Genomic DNA, 23,494 nt, shown 5'->3' with positions numbered 1-23,494 from the left:
ATTTCGAGAGACAGCGCGTCACATTGGTGTCTCCTCATTTGCATAAGGTTGAGGTCTAGGCTACTTTATGCAAATTAGTGGTGCAACTCGCCACCTCTGGAAAACTCCTGAAGGTGCGTGCAAACCTGAAGCTATGTCTTTTTATCTAGACGCGTCTATCGCTTCACTTTGGTCGCACAGGTCCACGTTGGTCCATGTTGGTCCGCGTTGGTTAAAAAAAAACGCTTCAGTCACTTTATCGCGACGCGACCCCGGGAGAATGAGAAACCCCAGGAAAAACAAGCAAGAAAAAAATAAAAACCCAACATCAACCCAACATCAATGCTGATTGGCTGTCAGGACGCGATGGGTGGAGTCAGGGGGAAGCGAAGGTCGCCCCAGTTGGATTTTTTCTCCTGGGGCGAAGATGTCGAAGATACCGAAGATACCGAAGTGACCGTTCGCATCGTTCGCACCGGCCCGTTCAGATCATTCACGTCGCGCCCGGCCGCACGTCATCTCATCTTTGCATTCCCTTTATATGTAATCGCACCACTCGAACTATTCAGGTTTGCATGCACCTTGAGACATATTTGCACTAACCGTTGTTCATCTAAAAGTAAGACAGATTCTGTAACTGCATGGTTTATTGTTCACATCAGATATTTACAGAAACACATTTCGGTGAACTGTTTTCATAATATAAAATCAAGTTTCCAGAAGAGCCGCCATGTTGGCCCAAGAAAGCACGGTCCACTAGTGAAGTGTTTGTCCAATCAGGTGCAGCTAGGAGTATTTGCACGGTGGTAGGAGGGCGTGGAGCCCAGTAAAAACAGGTAGGAGCTGGCTAGAAGTCTGATGAGATGAAGGAGAAATTACTAACAGCAGTTTCTGGATTTTCTGTTGGAAATAAACCCAGGAAAGCATTTCATTTTGTATTGTAATCACACCATCTAGTGGCATCAGGGGCACGCCCATCAAGCACACAGAGCTGGGCAGCAGCGTGACACCTCGTGTCAAAAACATGCCCGTGTGGACACACACCGTTAGATCACACTTGGTCTTAACGTCTCACGTAATGCAATCATAAGTAGACAGCTACATGTAGTACAAGTACATGTTTGAATGGGATGTGTCTTGGAGACACACAGTGATCCATCAGGGAGGCTTTGGGACAAACAGCTGACTGCTAATGCATCCTGATATGGCACCACAGCTTCAGAAGATCTTCTTGTTGCTTTGTGGAGAGGAGGAGCCTCGATGGAGTCGACTGTTGGAGGTGAAATACAAATTCAAATAAAGTTTGTTTCTGAAGTGAGATGACAGTGTCTTTTGTCAGGTCATCCAAATCAAAGAATGGTTGGATGTAGCTGCTTTGATAGTGGACCAGAGATCGGGAATGGGACGGGTCCTGAATACTGGGAAGTCAGTGACAGAAGGAAGTGACAGGAGGAAGTTGGAGAAAAGCACAGAGGAATCAGTAAGAAAGAGTAAGAAAGAAAAGTAATTCTGACGGATCTGAGGTTGATCACAAATCGGATCACCGACTGACGGGACAGAGGGAAGAAAGGGGTCTGAATACCCCACAAGTCTGCGAAGTTCAATCCAAATGAGCTTTGGATTTTCAGTTTTCATAGGAAAACTGCTGCTGGAAACTGTTTTGAGTTGATGAAACCACACAAAATGAAAAGAGTTGAAAGCACCGTGCACAAAATGGACCATTTATCGGAGCTCTTGCAGCGTCAACAACAACAAAACCCACCTGAGGCAGTTGATGTGAGAGAGGAAAAATGCAGGGAGCAGCTGTGAATGACTGTGAATGTCTCATGAACTTTGATGTTGAGGCTGCATTTAAACGAGTTCTCAGTGCCGGTGCAGGTCGGTCTATCAGCATCTATTCAGTGTTTGCAGGGAGGAGGAGCAGGGAGAAGACAGAAAGCAGTTCACACACCAGCTGCATTTTCTAAACACACTTAGAGACAAATGCATCACTAGAGTTATACATTGTGATTCGTAATTGTTCTGTAATCTCATTCACCGTGTTTTTGGAGGTCTCTGTGCTTGTGGAAGACAAGGTTTACACAGAAAACACCATTTTTGCCACATTGTGATCACATTAGAGGGCAAACTAATGTACAACTTCCCTGCAGGAGCCAGCTGCAGAAGTCCCAAATAAAAAGCTGAGGTGGTCTCCAGCTGTGATGAATGGCTCCAGTTTTGATTTCCATTCCCCAAAGTGACACGTGCATGTTGTGTTATGGATTTTGCGCCAGATTTCTTTTTCAGATTTGATTAGGTAAGTTTACCTCGGGCAAAGTCATACACCATCTGCAAACACACACATTCAGATTTTGGTAAAAGCCAGATAAAGCCACAAACTCTGGAGCTGGGATTATATGCTCAATATATTGCAAATTAAAAAAAAAAAAAAAAAAAAAAAAGACAAAGAGCATCGTAAGGAAGAAATATTAATCTTGATATTAAAAACATTTTGTCATGGTGACAATAATACACACATGGAGGGAACGATACAAAACACCGGAAAAAGACAACGGACTGGGACTCATCACCTCACGTCCCGACACACCACACTGTTGTTAATTACATGACCAGTAGGGGTCGCTTAACTCTAAAACATGACTATAGGTCGTAATAAGCTGCGAGCACAAACGACCTATGGTGTCATTTTTGTTGACACCATAGAGTTGAAGAGAACAGAGGCGTAGAAAGCAAGAAAGACAGAAAGAACGAAAGAAAGAAGGCGCTGCAGGAAGATGAAAGACAAGTTTTGCTCTGCCTGCCAGCTACTTAGCATGGCCACTTCAAAAGGCCAGCAGGATGCAAAGCAGAGACAGAAGGAAGAAAAAGTGCTGGCTGGAGGAAAAGAGAGAGGGATGAGCAGCAGGAGGAAGAGATGAAGGCCATCCACCCACACAGTTACAGAAGTGTTGTCAGGTACAGAGAGAGAGAGGGAGAGAGAGAGAGAGAGAGATAAAGAGCTGATGGAAGTGTCCCTTGTGTGGCTCGTGACAAACCCACACTAACTAGGAGTGGACTCATCATCAAAATACACTACTACTACTATTTTGGAGATATTAATTAGTTTTCACTTCAATATTTAGTCACGATTCTTCTAATTCTGTTATAGATCAGAAACTCCAATTCCACTTTGTTCCTCGTGGTTTAGCTCTTATCATGTTTGGGCACAAACACAGATAGCAGTAACATAGAGCTAATAGTCAGGCTGAAGATAACATCAGATAATTGATTAATATATACAGTATGAGCTCCACTCATTTACACTGTAGACATTACTGTGGTATGTTGGGGCTTCAGCTGAGATCACATGAGGGGAGACCGAGGCAAGATCAGCTGGTATGTCTGCAGCCGTGCTGTGAACCAGTGGCATTATTCTTTTTTGTTTACACCTCAAGGGCCTTCCCCAAACTATTCCCACAGAGCTAGAGGCAGAGAATTGTCCAAAGTGTCTCGGTGAGCTGAAGTGTTCAGATTTCCCTTCAGTGGAACTGAGGGGCCGAGGCCGAGGCCACAGCGTTATCCCTCCTCCAGCAAACTGCACAGTCGGCACAATGCAGTCAGGCAGGGAACGTTCTCCTGGTGTTCCCCAAACCCAGACTCGTCCATCAGACCGCCACATAGAGAAGCCTGATTGGTCGCTCCGCAGAACACGTTTCCACCTCTCCAGAGTCCGGCGGCGGCGTGCTTTATGTCGCTCTGTCCGCCGCTCGGCGTCGTGCTCGGTGATTTGAGGTTCGCGTACAGCCGCTCGGCCATGAAGCTCCTGGCACTCAGTTTCTGAGCTGATGTTGATGCCAGAGGAGGTTTGGAGCTCTGCAGTTACTGAGGCAGCAGAGCGTCCGACTCTTTTACGCACTATGAGCCTCGGCGCTCGGTGACCCCGCTCTGTAACTTTACGTGGTGCTGCCCCCTGGTGGCTGAGTCGCTGTGGTTCCTAAACGCTTCCACTTTGCAATAATCTCACTTCCAGCTGATGGTGGAATATCTAGGAGGGAAGAGACTTCAGCAGCTGACTTGTTGCAGTGGCGGCATCCTGTTACATTACTATTACAGCAGCACGCTGGAACTCAGTGAGCTCTTTAGAACCAGACGTCCTTTCACTAATGTTTGTAAAGACAGACTGCATGGCTAGCTGCTAGATTTTGTACACCTGTGGTAACGGGACTGAATGAAACACTTGAATTTACCAATGCTTTTGTCCATATAGTGTCAGTGAGTGCTTGTACAGCCTCTGTTGTGCATTCTGTGAAGAACTATCCCTCTAGAAAACATTGCCTTCTTGTTGTTATTCTGCTAGACCCTCAGTGTAAAATGTCAGTAACAAATAAGAGCTAAATGATAAACTAAAACACCCAAGAAACAACAAAAGCATGCCCTCAGTGGCCACAGGCTGGTAGAAACTGGAAATGGAAACGTCGTCATGTGCCTCATTCTCTTCGTCTCTGAGTGCAGGGCAGGACCAAGACCATGAACATGGGATCAGCCCTGCTGCCAGAGTCAAGTGTTGATATTTTAGGTTTCTGAGTGTGCAGAAGCAAAGCACAAGGCCCTGTTCTCATCCAGCTTAGATCACTGTGATACTGTTTACTATGATTGACACTAAATTTCTATCACACAGGTTGTGATCAGCCTCACAATGCAATCAAACTCCTGTCCTGTCAATATAAAGCTGGTTAAATAAACTCGAGCAGTTTTACCAAACACTCTGTCCCCTGCCTGGTGCTATTTAGAGGGATATGTGGGTAGGAACCTTGTTTGGAGAGGAGCCTCGTTACCACGGGAGAGAGGAGTGGGTGGGAGCAGGACCGTCACCGGGGTTTTCATGTGGGCTTCACTTCCCCTGGCAGACGCTTCATTCAATTAGATCTGCCACACATTCAACAGACTCTGTGTTAATTCAGTCGACATCAGGACCTTCAGTTCTTCTCCCAGCAGCTCCTATTGCATCCACTTAGTGTGAATCTCATTTAGGAAGAGAGACTAACAGAGCACACACACACACACACACACACACACACACGCGCACGCGACAGTATTTTAGCTTTCAGGTATGCAGCAATGTGTTTGACAACAGTCTCAGCCCTCCATGCCTTGCACTGTTTCCCCAACCATTGAAATCAATAGCAAATGTTTATTGAAATGGACAGTAACTCTGCAAATTGTACTGTCAACTCAGAGAAAGAAAGATGATTCCACACCCAAGGCACTGGTAAGTTTTTGGCATAAAAAAAAAAAGTAGAACAGGGTGACTCAGGTTTTATCTGTGTTGTTTTTGCAAGCCCCCACATGCAAACACATCTCATTAAGGATGCATGTGCAGAGGAAAACCAGATATGGTCATATTAAATATTAAGATGATTAAAAATGATTGGCAGGGAAGCCATGGTGTACAAAAAGTGTTTTTATTGCAGCCTTAAAATCCAAAATTCATTCATGGGCTTTTACCAAAAATCAAGAGGTTTAAACACACATGCAGCAGCAATAAAAAAAAAAAAAAAAGAAAAGAAAAGTTTTGGGCATGTTAGGCCTACCTCCTACTTGTTCTATATATATATATATATATATATATATATATATATATATATATTTTTTTTTTATTTTATTTTTTTTTTTATTTTAAAAAAATCTGTCTCTGTGTAGCCAGTTTGTCAAATATTGTTATTTCCCCCAGCTGCCTTCTCACTTGCCTTTAAAATATCATGGAATAACATTTAACAAAATAGTGGCCATTAAATATTATTTTGTCCCTAAGATCAAATGACCTGCAGATTTTATTATAAAAAAAAAATAAAAACCTTCCAAAATGTATCTTCTAGCGTAATGCAGATTGTAAACTCCTCTTTGAGAGATGTGTCACTTGTTCGCCATGACAACTGCTTCCTGCTTCCACTGGTGATTGACCAGGGCATCTCAAGGTTTAGCCATATTTATTTATTATTTATTACTTATTAATTGATTTGAAGATTTTTGCTGATCATTGATAAGGCAGATGTGGTTCTGGTCCCAAACAACATGATAGAAATGCTGAGCCCATATGAGCCAGTTTGCAGCCTCAGATCCTCGGGTCAGGCCCTCTGGCTGCTCCAGAAAGTTTCAAATGTGAGGGTGACTGTGCATTTGCCGTCAGGACCCCTCGGCTTTGGGACGTCCTGCCTGAGGAGATAAGACTCTCTTCTTAAAGCCCACTATTATAGACTTTCCTTTATGTGGTGTTGCCGTCTTATTGTACATTTATGTATTTATTTATTATTGCTTTTATTCTTGCAGTTGTAGTTATTAATTTGTATTTACTTTTTGTTGTTGGTCCTGCCGTTTTATCTCTTTTGCCGTCTTTATCTTTCTTTTTTTCTCTCTTCTGTGTTTGTCTCTTCCGTGTTTGTCGTAGGGAGGGACACTTTTTGGGAAAGGGTCCTTGTGTGTCCAAACTTTTAACTTTTCAGGAAGTAAGAAAAAAAAACAGCCTTGAGCTCAGCAACCCAGGCTGACAACCATGAGACTAACGGAGGCCAGGCTAAGAGTTAAATACAGAGGCGATGGTGATGATGAACAGGTGAAGGTCTGGCTCCTGGATTTGTATGTGGGAGAGGGAGCGACAGACAGGGAGAAATGTAGAGACAAAGAAAACAGCAAGAGAGAGAGAGAGAGAGAGAGAGAGAGAGAGAGAGAGAGAGATCATTATTATTATCACCACTGTTATTTGCTTTGGCAATATAAGCACTGCCTTGTCATGCCAATTTAAAAAAAAAAAAAAAAAAGCTTTTTAAATTGAAATTGAGAGAGAGAGAGAGAGCCAGAGGGCCAGCAGGCACATTGGGACATGACATGAAAAGGTTTCAAAAGACAGACAGCTGTAAAACAGAAAAATCACTAGACAGAAGCCTGATGGTGTTCACATGACAGCGATGATGTATGATGTGGCTTTTTGAAATGCAAGTGATTCTGGAAGTGAGGCAGAGATGTGACTGAGGAAGTGGACCCTGAGCCAGAAATCCCTCCAGTGCAGAGCTGTCGTAGCTGAACAAACAGTCTCATGGCTGGAAAAGCTGAAGCCAAAAGGTCACATCAGTCCGAGCTACAGGCAGCATTTCTTCTTCAATAACGTGTGTGTGTGTGTGTGTGTGTGTGTGTGTGTGTGTGTGTGACCATGAGCCAGAGGGACAGAAGGACTCTCTCTGGGCCTCAAACAGCCTCCCACAAAGTTGATTTAAAAAAAGTTAAAAGGAAACTAATAGTCTGTTTTATGTATTTAGTGCAGTCACCTCTCCAGGTGACTTCTTTTTCTTTTTTTTTTTTTTTGTCACTGTACAGGTTTATGTTGATTGTTACAGGCTAATGTTCACCCTTTAATTGTAACAGCCTAAAAAACAGCCTAATTTTCATTTGCATTGTTTCAGGCTATAGATACTGTTTGTATCTCTCTTGTGTTTGTTTATCATACTGAGCTATTACTGCCTGAATTTCATCCAGGATCAGTAAAGTATCTATCTATCTACCTACCTATCTATCTATTGATACAAAGTGGTGTATTCATGTTGGAGTTGAATATTAAGCCTAAACAGCCCAAATAAAGTGTGACAGTATATCTACTAAATGTCTAAAGAAATGGTTCAATAATAAATATATGAATTCCAGGAGACGGTGGAAGATGTTCACTGCTCTCTCCTTTCCCCTGCAGGTGATTCGTATCCTGAAGGAACTGAAGCAGAAGTACCCCGACAAAGAGCTGGACCAGCTGGTGGAGCTTGCCAACTACTACGCCCTGCTGCACCAGCAGAAGAGCCGAGCCTTTTACCGCATACAGGTACCGAGCACCGCGCCACTGCATGCCTGTCGAGAACCTGGGGCTTCCACAAAGTCGGCTTTCCAGGACATCAAATCAGCCACTACGGCTGGGAACCAAACCTTTATGGCATCAACCAAATTGCTTCAATACTATTAGGTATCAAAAAATCCCATGGTACTGAAATTTGGTTCCAAATGAACTAAGGGGTAAATCTCAGATGCTTCAGTGAGCCAGTGAGCCTGCAGCATGCTTATGTCAAGATCTAATAATGCTGGTGATTGGCTGTGTGACGTGAAATGTCAGGACAAACAATACATCACACCCAGAGACGTTATTAAATTGAATTTTTAAGCAGTTTTTATAAAATTGGTTTAAAGAAATGCGTCGTTCAGGAACTGGTATTGAAAAATTTTTAATGATACAGGCACCATACATTTCTGACTTGATCTGATGGGTTTTAAAGGGTTTCATAAGAAACAAAACCCAGCAGAATTTTCTATCTGAAGCTGCAACATGAGATCACCAAAATGCACACAACTACTGATCTACTGATGTTGCATAAACAGAACTTAGGTGGTTGATAGTTGATGGCAGTGAATTCCATGATTCTCAATACCTGATCTGATACCACAGCTGAAACAACAACCCCATTCAGCACCAACTCACTTACTTATAAAGGGAGTGACTAAATCAGGATGTTGGTGTTGGAGTTGCTTTGCTAAATTGGTTGTGTCTCCTCCTTTCATGTGAAACACACAATGATATTGTTTGCAGATTGATTTATGAGCATCACCAATGCTGTTGTTATTGTTCACACCACAGGCCAAGTGAGTCTAGCCTCCTGAGACCCAAGGAAAAAAAGTGTCTTCCAATTTAACTTTTTTGTGATTTCTTGTCTATTTAACTCACAATTTACTCACAATTTTCAACTCACAATTTAGAATTTCACAAAAATATTTTTATTTTAGATTTTACAGTACGTCCACGGTAGTTGATTTTACTGTAAAAAACAGATAATTTTAAATTTAAATAAAAAACCAATCAAATAACCACAGATAATCAATTACAGACAATCAATGCCATTAACAAGAAAATATATAATTTTCATAAGTAAAAACCAATAGCTAAACAATATTTGACTTCCTGTTTCTCTTTTCACGACATGTGCGTTTTTCTGCAGCTGCCATTTTGGCTCAATAGAAAGTGGGTGTTTTCCTCATCCCACCTTATCACATGAGATATCATTGGAAAGGCCTGGATGTCCTCTGTACACCAGGGCTTGATAGGGTAGCTCAAATGAGTAAAAGGATATAGACGATCAATTGATGTCCACTACAGAGGACATCATTGAATAGGCTGGGTCTCAGATAGGTGGATTTAAAAAAAAAAAAGAAACCTTTAGTTTAGAGGCTAGCAATCAGAGAATCCTCCCTCATAAGAAGTAATTTGATCTCATATTCAGTCCTCACATCGAACTTGAACCAAGTGCAAAAATCTGCTAGTGGGATGAGATAATCCCATGTTTCCACAGCAGTTTCACTTGTTACAAGATTTTCTTCCTGGGAACAGATTTATGTGGAAACAAGGCAGAATGAGGCAGATCAGCCCACTAGGATCAAGAAAATGACGCTGATTCAAGAAAACTCTAGAACAAAGTTGATTAGCATTGGAAACAAGTGGGATTATCTCATCCCACTGGCAGATTTTTCTTTTTTTTTTTTACCTTGTTTGAAGATTTTTGCCGCGCAGGTGCCTTCACATGTCTGCAGGGTGCAGTATCAATTTGCTCATCGCACCAACACCAGGCACACAAACACAGCACAGAAACACACCAATCTATCCATTAGCTAACCCAATATTGTGGTTGACATTATCTAAATATGAAATTGATCAAATTGGTGCGTTTAAAAACACAATGAGCCGTTGAGAGAAACTGTTGCCCAGGACCTGAGGACCTCCAACATGGCCACCGCAGCGTGTGCTTCAGTAAAGTCAGCCCTCCTCTCCCCGTCTCTGCCTCCAGGCGACTCGTATGATGATCGGTGCCGGCAACGTCCTGAAGAAGCACGCGGCCGACCACGCCCGGCGTGCCGCGGTGCCGGACGAGGAGTCGACGCAGGACGACGACCTGGCGGTCTGCAGCCACATCGCCTTTGAGAGCGCCCACAGCCAGTGCATGGAGAACTGCGGCATTCTGACACTGGGTGTGGTCTGCCAAGGTACAGCCTCACGCCCAGTCACTCATTTACTGTCGCTCTGCTTTCTCCTAGGCAGGCTCATCGGGAAAGAGCCATTTTCACATGAATATGAATAAATAACAGGCCAATATTCTCTTCACATAAATAAATTAAAAGCAGAGGAGACTGATGTGGCAGTAAAGTTTAAGTGTGCTATCTTTATTCTCTCCCTTTAAATTATTGTCTGCATTTGAACTTTTTTTTATTTATTTCTGGTCATTTTTTAAGTCTTTCAAACCTTTCTACTGTAATAATCTTTGCCACAATATTTCTGACTGACTTCACAGCTCTATGCCATGATTTGTAATACGACGGGCCTAATCCCTCTTTGTGAGCCCATGTTGTGATTAATCCCTAATTCATTGGATTGAATTTTTTTCCCACTTTCAAAATGGTTTTTGGAACCAGAAGAAGAAGAAACAAAATAAAGTTTTTTAAGAGCTAAGCACTTGTTTTGCTTGTGATGTGCCTCTGTTTTGGAGACTGTGAAAGTTTGTTACTAAGGTTATAGTTTGAATCAGATATAATTTTACATTGGTCAGATCATGGATTGTACATCCACACAAATATGTATCTGTTGTATAACTTGCTACGTTTACAGCAAGCATCCACACTACTCATTTTTGAACCCCTAAACAGAGGCTTTTGGAAATGCTGCTTTTCCCGTTTTAGCTTGAAAACCCATGGATTGTGTTGTTGTGAACATAAGACATCAGCCTTGTTTAGCAGAGGTCAGTTCAACATGGATAACAAACTACAGGCTGTCATGTGACTCTCAGTTCCACCTCGTTGTTGGTCCAAGCAAAGAAATCTCTGGTCTTGCTTTTCCCCCATGCTGTTAGGGTTAGGGTTAGGGTTCTTCCTCTGAAGTATTTTCTGTGGCTGAACAACCGACCCACAGAGCAGACACTCTGCCTCCACACGTTTTCAGGCATGTTAGTATGGACGGAGATCATTTCTGACACAGTGCTGAAAGGGAAAATGTATTTGTGAGGGTGCAGTCGTAGTTTCATCACACTTTGGTGTAAAACTCTAGAGTTAGCGATTACACTAATTATCTTAATGTTTTTGTATGAATAGGCTAAAATAGCTGAAGACTTGTGGTATGATCGTAATTTTGATTTGTACTGTGAAGGTGGGCTGGGAGAGAGCACCTTCTATGTGGACTACAGGACGGAGGACGGCTCAGCCAACGCTGGATCCGACTACGAGTACAGCGAAGGAACGCTGGTGTTCAAACCCGGAGAGACTCGCAAGGAGATCAAGGTGAGCGAGGAACTCAAACTGGAAAAGGAGTAGAATTAGTTTTTTTCATTCAGACATCACACAAAACACAATAAGTATAAACAGTTCAGACTGTATACTGTTAACAGTACACTGTCTAGTAAGCACGAGTGAGAGTTAAGTAATGATGAAGGGGCCTCAGGCAGAAGCATCATGCTAATATAAGTCTGTCCTCCGTGCTCCTCAATGTAAGCTACCTTCCTGAAATAAAAAATAAGAAAATATCATTCACATTTACAAAATAGCGTTATAAACCTTTCTTTTGAAAACCAAAAGCGAGTTACACATTCTTAATATCATTGGTCCATAATTTAACTCCAGTAACAGAAATACAGCTCCTTTTAATCCCTTTTTTTACTCCTCTAAACTATTAGCAATTCAATGTTCAAAAATATCTGTCCCCCCCAATGCTGAAATGGTGGTTACGGCCCTGATCTCAGATGCTTCAGTGAGCCAGTAAGCCTGCAGCACGCTTATGTCAAGATCTAATAATGCTGGTGATTGGCTGTGTGTGCATGCAGGACAAACAATATATCACACCCGGAGACGTTATTACATTGAATTTTTAAGCAGTTTTTATAAAATTGGTTTAAAGAAATGCATCGTTCAGGAACTGGTATTGAAAAATTTTTAATGATACAGGCACCATACATTTCTGACTTGATCCAATGGGTTTTAAAGGGTTTTATAAGAAACAAAACACAGCAGAATCTTCTTAGCCCTTAGAGAATTATGCAGTCCTCTATCTGAAGTTGCAACATGAAATCACCAAAATGCACACAACTACTGATCTACTGATGTTGCATAAACAGAACTTAGGTGGTTGATAGTTGATACCAGTGAATTCCATGACTCTCAATACCTGATCTGATACCACAGCTAAAACAACAACCCCATTCAGCACCCACTCACTTATTTATAATCTTTTTTTAGCTCGTTGTACGGTAAACTCTGGAGACTTTGAACACATTTCACCTTGCTGTCATTAACTGTAATGGCTCATGTGCTGTTCACTAGAGCTGACAACACCCCAGTATTTGGCCCCACCACTAAAAGATTAATTAAAGTCTTTTGAGATGAGATGAAACTTTAATGATCCACAAGGGGAAATGACATAAGTAGGCTATCGGATATTTTATGAAACAGGAGCTCTGGGTTCATCCCAAATGTCTTATCTCAGACTTGTGTGTGTTTGATACTGGAAGTGGAGTATTTCTTTACCCCGTGTGAATCCAGCCACAGTGGAGCCGGTGGCTGATTGCCACAGCGCGGCCTGCACCACCTCTGCTCTCACATTACAAACTCTGTCGTCCGCTGCCTCAGTTAACCACGAGTGAACGATGGTGCATAAACAGGCAGCAGGCGTCTGCTGAAGCTGCAGCCTCGCTGGAAGACGGGGAGGGAGATCAAAGTGAGGACGAGGAGGAGGAGGAAGAGGCATGAAGAGAAAAAGAAAAGAGTCCCAGCAGGAAGGGCAGACAGAGGCTGACAGACAGAGAGATACTACCACTGCTACTGCTAGTACTCCTGTTACTACCACTACCACTGCAACTCCTATTACTGCTGCTGCGGCTAGTATTACTACCAATACTACTACCACTACTACTGCTAATAGCACTGCTGCAACAAATACTACTAGTGCTATTACTACTAGTAGTACTATTATAACAACTACTACTACTGCTAATACTACTGCTGCCACTGCTACTACCACTATTACTACTACTGCTCATCTCCTCTACTACTCCTGTTACTATTAATACTTATATTGCTACTTCTGCTGCTATTACTACTATTACTACTACTCATGTTACTGCTACTACTACTGCTGCTACTACAACATTACTACTGCTACAACTAGTACTACTTTTATTACAATCAATACCACTACTAGTGCTGGTGCTACTGTAACAACTGCAACTGCTACTGCTTCTACTACAACTACTCTTGCTGCTGCTACTACTAGTATTGGTACTTGTATTACCTCTTCTACCATTTCTACTAATCCAAGTACCACTGCTACTACCAGTAGTACACAGCTACCACTATTATAGTACTATTGTATAGGAGGAAAAGCAGAGCTAGATTTGTAAATGATTTTTCTTCTGTTCTGAGTGCTGTGCTGCGTGCTCTGCAGCCAAACGACAGCACAAGACAGACTTTCCCCTCCGGCTCCATGACGACCCACTCAGCCAATCAGAAAGAGAACTGCATGCTCTATATTTAAGTTCAGTTGCCATAAAAAGTCACATTTACATCCAAGAGGTAACTGCGTGTGTTTGAAAGACCACTCAAGATTTTGGCGTGTGTTGAGCGCACTGTCAGATTGAAGCCGAGAAGGACAAGACTGCTTCCTTTTTTCAGGCCCACTCAGTGAAAGTGAAAAAAAAAAAAAGCATATCTAAGGCTACTTCATCAAACTAATCAACAGTGCCACAATAGCAACACATTTGGGAAGTTTACAGAAATGTTTTTCATTACAGATTTGGACCTCAGTAGGTCTTATACTGTCTTATTTAATGTTTAACCTACACTAGGTACATATAATCATTTTATGGTGACAGCTTAGATAAGCACTTTTCCTTTCTGCATCTTTTAATTTGGTGTGTATGTGTGCGATTAACAAGTTAAATAAAAAATAAAAGTTGCTAATTAGCTCCCCCAAAAAAAGTTAAAACCTCATGATATGTATCATTACCCCAACAAAATAAAGAGGTGTTTTACTTAGAGCCAATGCAGTTGAAATATTGTTTTCACGTGCACTGTGCTGTGTGAAAACGCAGCGCACTGGGCGACTGTGAGACACGGTGAAGCCGGCGATCTCTGCTCAGACTCCAGGTTTGATCAAAGACCAAAGGAAAAGTTAGAAGTGGATGAGCGAGGCCGAGTCCTGATGACTCGTTATATAAGAGAAGCTTCATGAGGACAGGATATTAAAAAACACACACACACACATACTCTACAAATTGGTCCATCTAGCAGGAGTGAATGGGCGGTGAGAGGCTGAGCGGATACAAAGCAAAGGTCAGCCTTGTCCGTTCCAACCGCAGCGGTGGATTTCATCGATCACTGCGCCAGAAATGAGCTGCAGAGAAACCAATTAAACTTGAACGTCTCTTCTGCCAGGACTGCCTTTTTGCTTCTTCTCTTCAGATCCGTTGCATGAATCCACTTCTGCAGCCTTTATTTCCTCTAAACTCAAAGACAGGCATGAGAAATGTGATCCAACTGCAAATAACAAGCGCCGATGATGATAATTGAAGAGCACAAAGCGTAAAAGGAAATTCCCCACGTATCAGGGACTGCACGCGGGCCTCAGCAAACAATATGTGTGTGTACAAGTACTTTATCTTCAGTCGATTCTAATATCTGCTCCTCCACTGAAAAACGTTACCTCATTTCATGATCTGTTTTTATAGAGAGTACACTGATATTTAGTGTTAAACATTTTTATATCCCAGGGAGAAAATCTAACACGCTCCCTCTAATTGGTCTTTTTTTTTACCCACATAATATTGTTACTAACTCATGCTTGAACATGTGTATTTTTACCCGATTTTCCTTCCTCTAACAAATAGATAAGCTAGGCCTTGTACACGGCTTCAGCAGCGTAAATCAAAGCTTATCTCAGTATTTTGTCTCCACCCTCAGAGCGTGTTTAGCTGGAGGCTGCTGCTCTGCACGGCGGGAATGTGTGGAAAGATGTGCACGCATAAAAGATAAATTAACCTCCACGAAACTTTGATTCAGCAAAGGTCTGAGTTGCATCTTAAGTAGACGCATGGAACCGCTGAATAACACAGATGATGCTGTGATCAGTTTTGAAAAGTCTGTTGTCTGATGAGGAGAGAGACATTATATTACTATTATGTTATGTTTGCTATAAGGATGCCAGCATTTATCAATAAACTTTCCAAAGCCCTGAAGATCTACAGCGCTCAAAACATGTTTGATCGTGTTTAAATAATTTAGCCACTATACAATAAATCCTTTAAAATATCTCCTTCCTCATGATCATATTTCCTTATATTTGGAGTGCCTGGATCGCCCTCTTGTTTTAAGCACCCTGTTTTCCCCATTTCCAAGAGCACCCAAGTCATTCTTGATCTTTGTTTGATCATACAGAGCAACCAGGAATCCACATTTTTTATGTAGTTGCCAAAAAGGAAAACTTGTACCCTTTTCTCTTTTTGCTCTCAGTGTAATTTTTATGTGTGTAGCATCACTTCAGAATCCCTCCATACACTTTATTTACAATAAATGTGCAGAAATCTGTCTCAGTGGGTTTGGTTGTACAGATTACTAAGAACTAACTCAGTACACACTGATACACGCAGTACAGTGACAGCAGCATGTCAGACTTTGTTTAACTGGACACTGATGACTATAAACTGGATCCCAGTGTCAAAGGGACAATAGATCCAAACTGTGGTACGTGGGGCGCCACCTGGTGGTAGGCAGGCCTCGCTGAAAGGCCCAACAATTGCACTCCAACTAGCCCAAGTCCTTAAGACCAAAAACTATATAATAACAGACAACAGCTATTACATGTACACATCACATTGAAATTATTTAAAAATAAGTTGTTAATTGTTTAAATGTTGTAGAAATAAAATCTTCCCTACATTAGATTAAATAAGGGACAATGTCCAGCCAGCTATACATACATGCATAGATGGATCATAACATCATAACATATATTTCAGATAGTACACGTTACAGTGTACTCAACGTAAAGTATCAAACTTCATACGTTACTACAATGTGTTTTTTTTTTTCTTCATGTGCTGTTAATATGTTATGTTATGTTGTGATTTGATTTGATATCCTTGTTGTGGTGACTCTGTGGCCCCAGCAGGCATCTTTGTTAGCTAGCTTGAGCTCCTCTCCCTGGAGGACAGCCGGGACAGGGGGTCTCCTGCTCCTCTGGTGGTCCACCACGAGCTCAGTGGTTCAGAAATTATCAATTTAATTATTCAGAAATCTTTATTGTCATTATACCAAAAGCATAATGAAATTGTGTGCACTTCCATTTGCAGTGCCTTTCAGTAGAGAAAGAATTAAAAGAGAAAAACTAAAACAAACAGTAGATAAAAACAATAAATATACAATAAATAAAAACAATAAATATATTACACTAAGGAAGCTATTTGCTATTTTAAGCAAATGGAGTGGGAGGTAGGCATGCCCTTCAGTGACCATTAACTATTTCAACAGCCCTGGGGTATGTGCTGTTTTTCAGTCGGTTTGTTTTAGTGGTTTTGCTGATACTGAGTGTTGCACCATGTGACAAAGCTGTCTGCAACTTATTCACTGGCATTCATCATGTCAACTTCCATTTCGCCAAAAAATACACTTAATGCCTTTTATTAACCTCCCTCAAAGTCTTAACTATAAATATTATTTAAGTATGGACAGAAATGGATGTAAACCACAACTTGCCGGGTTTGTGTAGGCATAAAACCATGAGGCGGTAACTCTAGTTTACAGTGTACAAAATTACTGAGGGTCGACTCAACTGACAAAAAAAACATCAGATAAGTGGTTTAGTCTACATGGTGTGGCTCACTAATAAATTAGGTGCTTATCCCACTTGTTTTGTGAGTTTAGTCTAAAGTGTCCTCACCTCAGTCGAGCCAGGCTGATGGAGGCCCTGCACTGCTGTTATAAACTATTCAGACAGACGTGATGAATGCTGGATATGAACTACCTGCAGATTGCAAATTGAAAATTTTCCGACCCTTCCTCCTCATTTCTTTATACCTTTTGTATGTGATGTGATCATGCAAGAAGTCTGCTCACATATCAAACCCCGGTGATTTCAGGATGTGGTCAGGCTCATTGGGTTACGATGCCAGCCTAATCTGATTTGGGAGCGCCCAGAGCTGTCTGTTAATGCTTTGTGGCATGATCAGATGATAAAACCCTCAATGAGACAACAATGGCAACTGCAGCCTCTGTTGATCTGTCTGACTGGCCCTCTGCCTGCTGAGCCCCTCACTATGGAAATCTCAGTGTCTCCTCCCAGCCATCCAAACATGCAGAGAATTCAAGCGTGCAGACAGGGGCTGGGGGCGATTCACTTTAAGTTCAAAATGTAGACTGAAACCACAGTCTACAGAATAATGATAAAGTCTAGGATTTTTCTTTCTGGTAGTTTCTTGGAACAGAAAATGACTGTCTCTGGGTTACTGCAGATAATCCAGCTAAAAATCCACTTTAGAGCTTCATAATAACTTATTTATAATTATGGGCAACATTTTAGTTTCCATAATTAATAATTGTAAAATGCTGCTTGTCGCTGGATCCAGACACATCGTTAGTCTTTCTATCCCTTTTACTCCCTACCTCATGTCCTCTGGCTTTCTCAAGGCTTTTCTGGAAATGCATTCTTGTGCTTTTCAATTAAACAACTATCAAATTAATTAAACAACATAATATCAAAGAGAAAAGAGGACATATAAAGATCCTTGAAGTTTACTTCAAGATATCAAGGATGCAACTGATGGTGTCTGTACTCAGAAGAACATTTGGGAGCAGCAAGAAGGATTTCTCTTTGATCTTTGGATTTTTTACATTTTCCCGCTCTTTCCCTTCTCCCCCAAGGTCGGTATAATCGATGATGACATATTTGAGGAAGACGAGCACTTCTTCGTGCGCCTGCTGAACCTGCGTGTTGGCGATGCCGAGGGGATGTTCGAGAGCGACGAGGTTGGCGCCACCCCCAAAGGCCGCCTGGTTGAACCCCTGGTAGCCACGGTGACCATCCTGGATGACGACCACGCGGGCATCTTCACGTTCAGCGAGCGCCTGGTGAGGGTGAGCGAGAGCGTGGGCACCATGGAGGTGACAGTGGTGCGCAACTCCGGCGCCCGGGGCACCGTCATCCTGCCGTACCACACCGAGTCGGGCACCGCCAAGGGAGGAGAGGACTACGAGGACGCCCGCGGAGAGCTGGAGTTCACCAACGACCAGACCACGTGAGTAAAACTGAACATCAGCAGTTTTTTGCTTTCCCAACGAAAGTTGGAACTGTTTTGGCAGGTGGACTCTGGAACAGTTTGAAAAGGTTAGCTTTTCAGGGATGTTTTGTTTTCATCATGATCGTGGCTTGTAGTGTTTCTCTCATAGAAACTTTCCAATTCAAATCAACATAGCCAGATGGTCAGAGCAGTCAGAGCATTTTTGTTTGAATTAGTGCCACTGCAAACACTGCAAAAACTCAAAATCTTACCAAGATTATTTGTCTTATTTCAAGTCAAAAATGTCTTATTTCTAGTCAAAATATCTCATTACACTTAAAATAAGACATGATCACCTCAGAAGAAACTTGTTTTTAGACAACTGTCTCTTGTTTCAAGTGAAAATTTGCTTGAAACAAGTGAAAATTTGCTTGTTTCATTGGCAAAATTTGTTTCTTGTTTCTAGCTAATTTTCACTTATTTCAAGTGAATTTTCACTTTTTCCACTGGCAAATTTTGCCAATGAAACAAGCAAATTTTCACTTGTTTCAAGTGAATTTTTACTTGAAACAAGTGAAAATTGTCTAAAAACAATTTACTTCTGAGGTGATCATGTCTTATTTTAAGTGTAATGAGATATTTTGACTAGGAATAAGACATTTTTGACTTGAAATAAGACAAATAATCTTGGTAAGATTTTGCGTTTTTGCAGTGAAGAACTTCCATATAAAGTGACATGCAGCAAGTCACAGACTCACTGAGGTGAGGGTTTGCAGAAATGACTAAAGCAGCAGTGGAACAGCACTAAGCATGGAGAGGCATCTTTTGCGCTCTGTCTCCACTGCCTCACTTCAAGGAGGGAATTGAGGATTTGACAGACTTTTCAGAGGATGAACTTTACAGGCAGCTTTTACAGAGGACTTTACAGCAACACTGATGAGTTTTGTCACCATAACAACTAACAGCTGTCACCATTTTCTTTTGAACTAGTCACTAGTTCATTCTACTCCCATTCAATTTGTATGATTTCACTGCATTATGTTTCCAATGGCGATTAATGTGTATTTGCCCATTTACTGGCGTATGTGAGCGACAGTGGAGGCGCAAATTTCTTAGACTTGCATCTCTGTTAGAGTCTCTGTTAGAGAAGCAGAATCAGTACCAGCAGAGCCCAATTTTCCTTTTTAACAGATCAGTATGTAAAAGGAAGAACTTGAAATAGTCAACCTGTAGATATTTCAAACATCTTTTTCACCTATAGACTATAGGCTTTGGTAGTCTGGATGCTGCATCCATGGACTGCTGCCACCTACTGTTCAGAATTTAAAAACATCAACGCATTTCCTTGCACTTATGGCGGTGTGGAACAAACCTGGATATTTACAATGCATCACTTTAGGTGGAATCTGGTCTCTTTCAAGAAAATATTCTGTATGTGAAAATGGCCTCAGCTTGCCGGCTGTTTTTCAGTGATGCTCTGCTGCTCTTTGATTCAGTGGCGTGCGTTCAGAGTCAGGAGCTCCCCAGTACAACCACAGACTTGGCGGCAGCTGAGCAGCTCCACTTGAATAGTCAAGTGTCTTGCTCAAGTGCACATCGACAGCAGTGGTCACTGAGGGAGGGAAAGGCATTACTCATTCACTTTTTCCACTCACATCCCCACCACCCAATTTACTGCATGTTCCTGTCTTGTTGCTGCTGGGCAGAACCTCTGCTCTTCCCGTTTGTCTCAAACGTATCTGCAGGTGGAATTGAATTTCATTTGAAATGCTCCACACTCATGTATGTCACATGTTCTCAATCTGGGGTTTGGAAACATGTAAGGCATCAGAAAATCTGTTTGCAGAGTCACAAGATTATTTATGGAATTGGAAAAAAAACTAATTTGCATTCTACAGTTTCAGTTTCTTGCTTTTTGCCATTTGACATAAGGAATCTTTGGCAGCCATTGAGCTTATTCTAAAAATTCTAGCAATTTAGTTAACAAAAAGAGGGAAAATTCACTTCATCCATTCATTCAATCACTTGTTTTCCATGCTATTCCTATTCGGGTCACAGGAAGGCTGGCGCTTATCCCAGCATGCATTTGTTAGAAGTCAAGATACTGTCAGGTCACCACAGAGCACAAACACTCAAACACACAAGTATGGCACATCAAGTCTAAAAAACAATTAAAAAAAAAAAACTATTGCCAAATTTCAAATATGTCACGCAACTCTAACGTCCCAGCAAACGTGTAAACGGAGATTTTGTGTGACATTAAAAGTATGAAGTTGATGTTTTTTGTTCTGTTTAAATGTCATCTTGCATTCAGCAAAGTGATAATACTGTAGAAACAGGCCAGAGGAGTGCAGGGAGGAGAGGAGCAGACTGAGAGGGCAAGTGAGGATGTTGGAGAGAGGGAGGGATGGAGGGAAACACTTGGGAAGTCAAACGTTGTTGTTGCGGCTCATTGTTTTTTCCCCCATGATCCTTTCCTTTTCTTATCTTACTTCACTTGTTTTTTTTTTTTGGTCGTCACCCCCTTCCTCTCCACATCACGTCTTATGTTCTCTCCACCTCACCTCACTGTTATTTTCCTCTCCTCTCATCTCCTCTCCTCTTGTTCTTTCCTCTCCTCTCATCCCCTCTCCTTGTTTCCTCTCCTTCCTTCTCCTGTCTTCTTCCTTTACCTTCTTCCACTCTCTCTCTTTCTCTCTCTCTCTCTCTCTCTCTCTCACATGGTGTGTCAACAGGTCAGAGGATTAGGGCCACAAGAAAAAAAAAATGTTCTAAGACTAATGTAAAAAAAAAATGTAAGAAAAAAACTTTGAAAATGCACCAGCACTAAGAATACCACTGCTGCAAGACTGAGGCTAGTAATAACTTCAGCCATGGTCTTCTTTGTTCAAGGTTATTATACCAAATTATTGTAATAAATTTGGGATTAAGTACCTTCAGGGCACCTCAGCAAAGGAGAATTGATTCTCATTTTCCCTGATGCCTGATCAGTTCACAGTCATAAAATACCCTCTGCATGTGAGCCATTGGTGCTTGTGCATGTATATTGAGGCTGGAAAATATTTGAGTGATGATGGGTTATGACTGCTCCAGAATTTGCATTTTCCATTTCCAGGGCACGTACTCACTTGAGGTTGAGGAAGTCTCCAAAAACTCTCTTCACTGTATAAAACTCTTTCAGAACATACACCGAATGTTTAGATAGTGAAATAAACTGGGGGCAGCATCTTTAAGTATCTCGAACACCGGTGTGTTTCATGTGTGTGTGTGTGTGTGTGTGTGTGTGTGTGTGTGTTTGTATGTCATGAAGAAGGATGCACTGTGAGTGTGAAACTGACACACACTGGCTGGTTAATTGAGTGACAGACACTTGGATTAGCTGAGACAGGGCTGCTGATGGATGATGGGAAAATGGATGTGTGTGTGTGTGTGTGTGTGTGTGTGTGTGTGTGTGTGTGTGTGTGTGTGTGTTAACCACCCAGTATTTTGAACATCCTGATCTCAGTACCAAGGGCTGTCAGTGTGCGTGAGTGTCTTCCTGTGTGTTGTTCCAGTGGCTCCAGTCAATACTACAATGAATTTAACCCTCAGTCAGACAAATCAGACTCAAATTTGCCATCTCATTTGATTTGAGCTGCAACAGAGACAATGAGATTGCCAGAAAATTCTCCGAAAACACGAATTTCATGAAACTTTATTTTGTGTTGATTTTGGCGGCCACTGTGGACAAAGGCAGTGGTGCTTCTTGGAATGAAGGCTGCGTTTCCCATGAGCGCCTCTGCCTCGTGTGGCAAAGATCTTGGTCTGGCCTTGCTGTGAAGGCGTCAACATAGCGTGTGAGAAGAGACACTTCTGGTGACATCGTGGACCAGGGGTGGGGCCCCATGTGTCATGGAGGGCCAAGAGTCCTAAGGTTTTCATTCCAACCAAAAACTGCTCTAGGTGATTTCAACGATTACCTCACCTTCAAGCAGAGAGGAGGTGAGGTAGTTTTTGGCTTAACCTTCCTATTATGTTTGGGGTCAATTTGACCCCAGTCAGTGTTTAACATCTCTAAATAAATGATTAACATCATTTTTTTTTTTGTTTTGTTTTGTTTTGTTTTGTTTTGTTTTGCTTCATATTTAATGACTTTTCCTAATTTAATGCGTACTACTGGGTAAACATGAAATTCACATGACGATATGTTTTTAATGTTCTGTACACACTTTGTACGCATCGGTTATAAATAACAAAAATTTGTACTTAGAAATAATGTAAAGCCATTAAAACACCAAAAAGATATTTCTTTCCAATTTTAGATCAATCAGTGAGATTTTATGGTGATTTGCATATTTTTCCATAGTCGCGTAATAGGAATACTGGATGTATAAGTGGGGGTGGTGTGGGGTGGGGTGGGGGGCTTATGTTATGTTTTATTTAAAGGGCTATTGAGGTTGTCAACAAAGAAACATTTAGTACCTGACACATAAACTTTGGTAACAATTTTAATTATAATAATTTTGTGGAGGTTTAAAGTGCTGGGGTCAGATTAGCCCCAAACATAAAAGATGTTTGTAAATTTGAACATAACAGGAGGGATAAGAAGCTGTAGACTCTTGGCCCTGCGTGGCCCATGGATCCCCACCCCTGGCCTGGACCATGGCTGACTGCAGCCAATGCTCAAAAGTTTGCCTTAGCTTTACTTAAAAACATAACTAAACAGCAAAGTGGTGATGACATTTCATACAAGGGAGGAAGCGGGAAGAGACACAGTAATGTTTTTGGGTCGGGGGCTAGCCAGGGAGCCAGGCGGGGGCTGAGGAGTGGGTTAAATGTGAAGCGGATCTGACAGTTAACGCGGGCCGTGGGGGAGCTGTGGAGTTCAAACCGATACATATCAGTATGTTAACATGAGGCTAACCCACAGGTTTACCAACTGCATTAACGTTAAATTAGGTCATATATAATTAATACGGAGCCTCGGAGTCAGCCTCAGCCCGACGTGTCTCAACACAGACATATATAGCCTGGGATAATGTAAACAGACTCGTCCAGTCTGCGTGCCACAAATCATTTCATGTGATTCCACAGGGCCTGCGACCGTGACAAGCATTTAGACTAACAGTAAAGAAATAGTCAGTCGTCTCACTGATGGTCTCGTTTGCTTATGTCGGCTATATAGAGGCATCAGGATTAGACTGAGACTGTTTCATACAGTTAAAACTCCT

The 23,494-nt window shown here is 41.8% G+C and overlaps 1 protein-coding gene across 2 annotated transcripts in view; it reads left to right on the top strand.

Moving 5' to 3' along the window:
* Positions 1–23,494, top strand: part of slc8a2b (solute carrier family 8 member 2b) — a 283,027-nt gene that overhangs the window by 220,836 nt on the left and 38,697 nt on the right. For both annotated transcript variants that reach the window (XM_030067827.1, XM_030067826.1), the window contains exons 8-11: positions 7,694–7,819; positions 9,825–10,020; positions 11,174–11,304; positions 17,929–18,302. In XM_030067827.1, the coding sequence (XP_029923687.1) occupies positions 7,694–7,819; positions 9,825–10,020; positions 11,174–11,304; positions 17,929–18,302 (827 nt within the window). The remainder of the gene's footprint in view (positions 1–7,693; positions 7,820–9,824; positions 10,021–11,173; positions 11,305–17,928; positions 18,303–23,494) is intronic.

The sequence above is a fragment of the Myripristis murdjan genome, chromosome 13 (genome assembly GCF_902150065.1).
Source record: "Myripristis murdjan chromosome 13, fMyrMur1.1, whole genome shotgun sequence".
NCBI lineage: Eukaryota > Metazoa > Chordata > Actinopteri > Holocentriformes > Holocentridae > Myripristis > Myripristis murdjan.
Note: the sequence above shows the minus strand (reverse complement) of the source record. Positions and strands in the feature narration are given on the sequence as shown.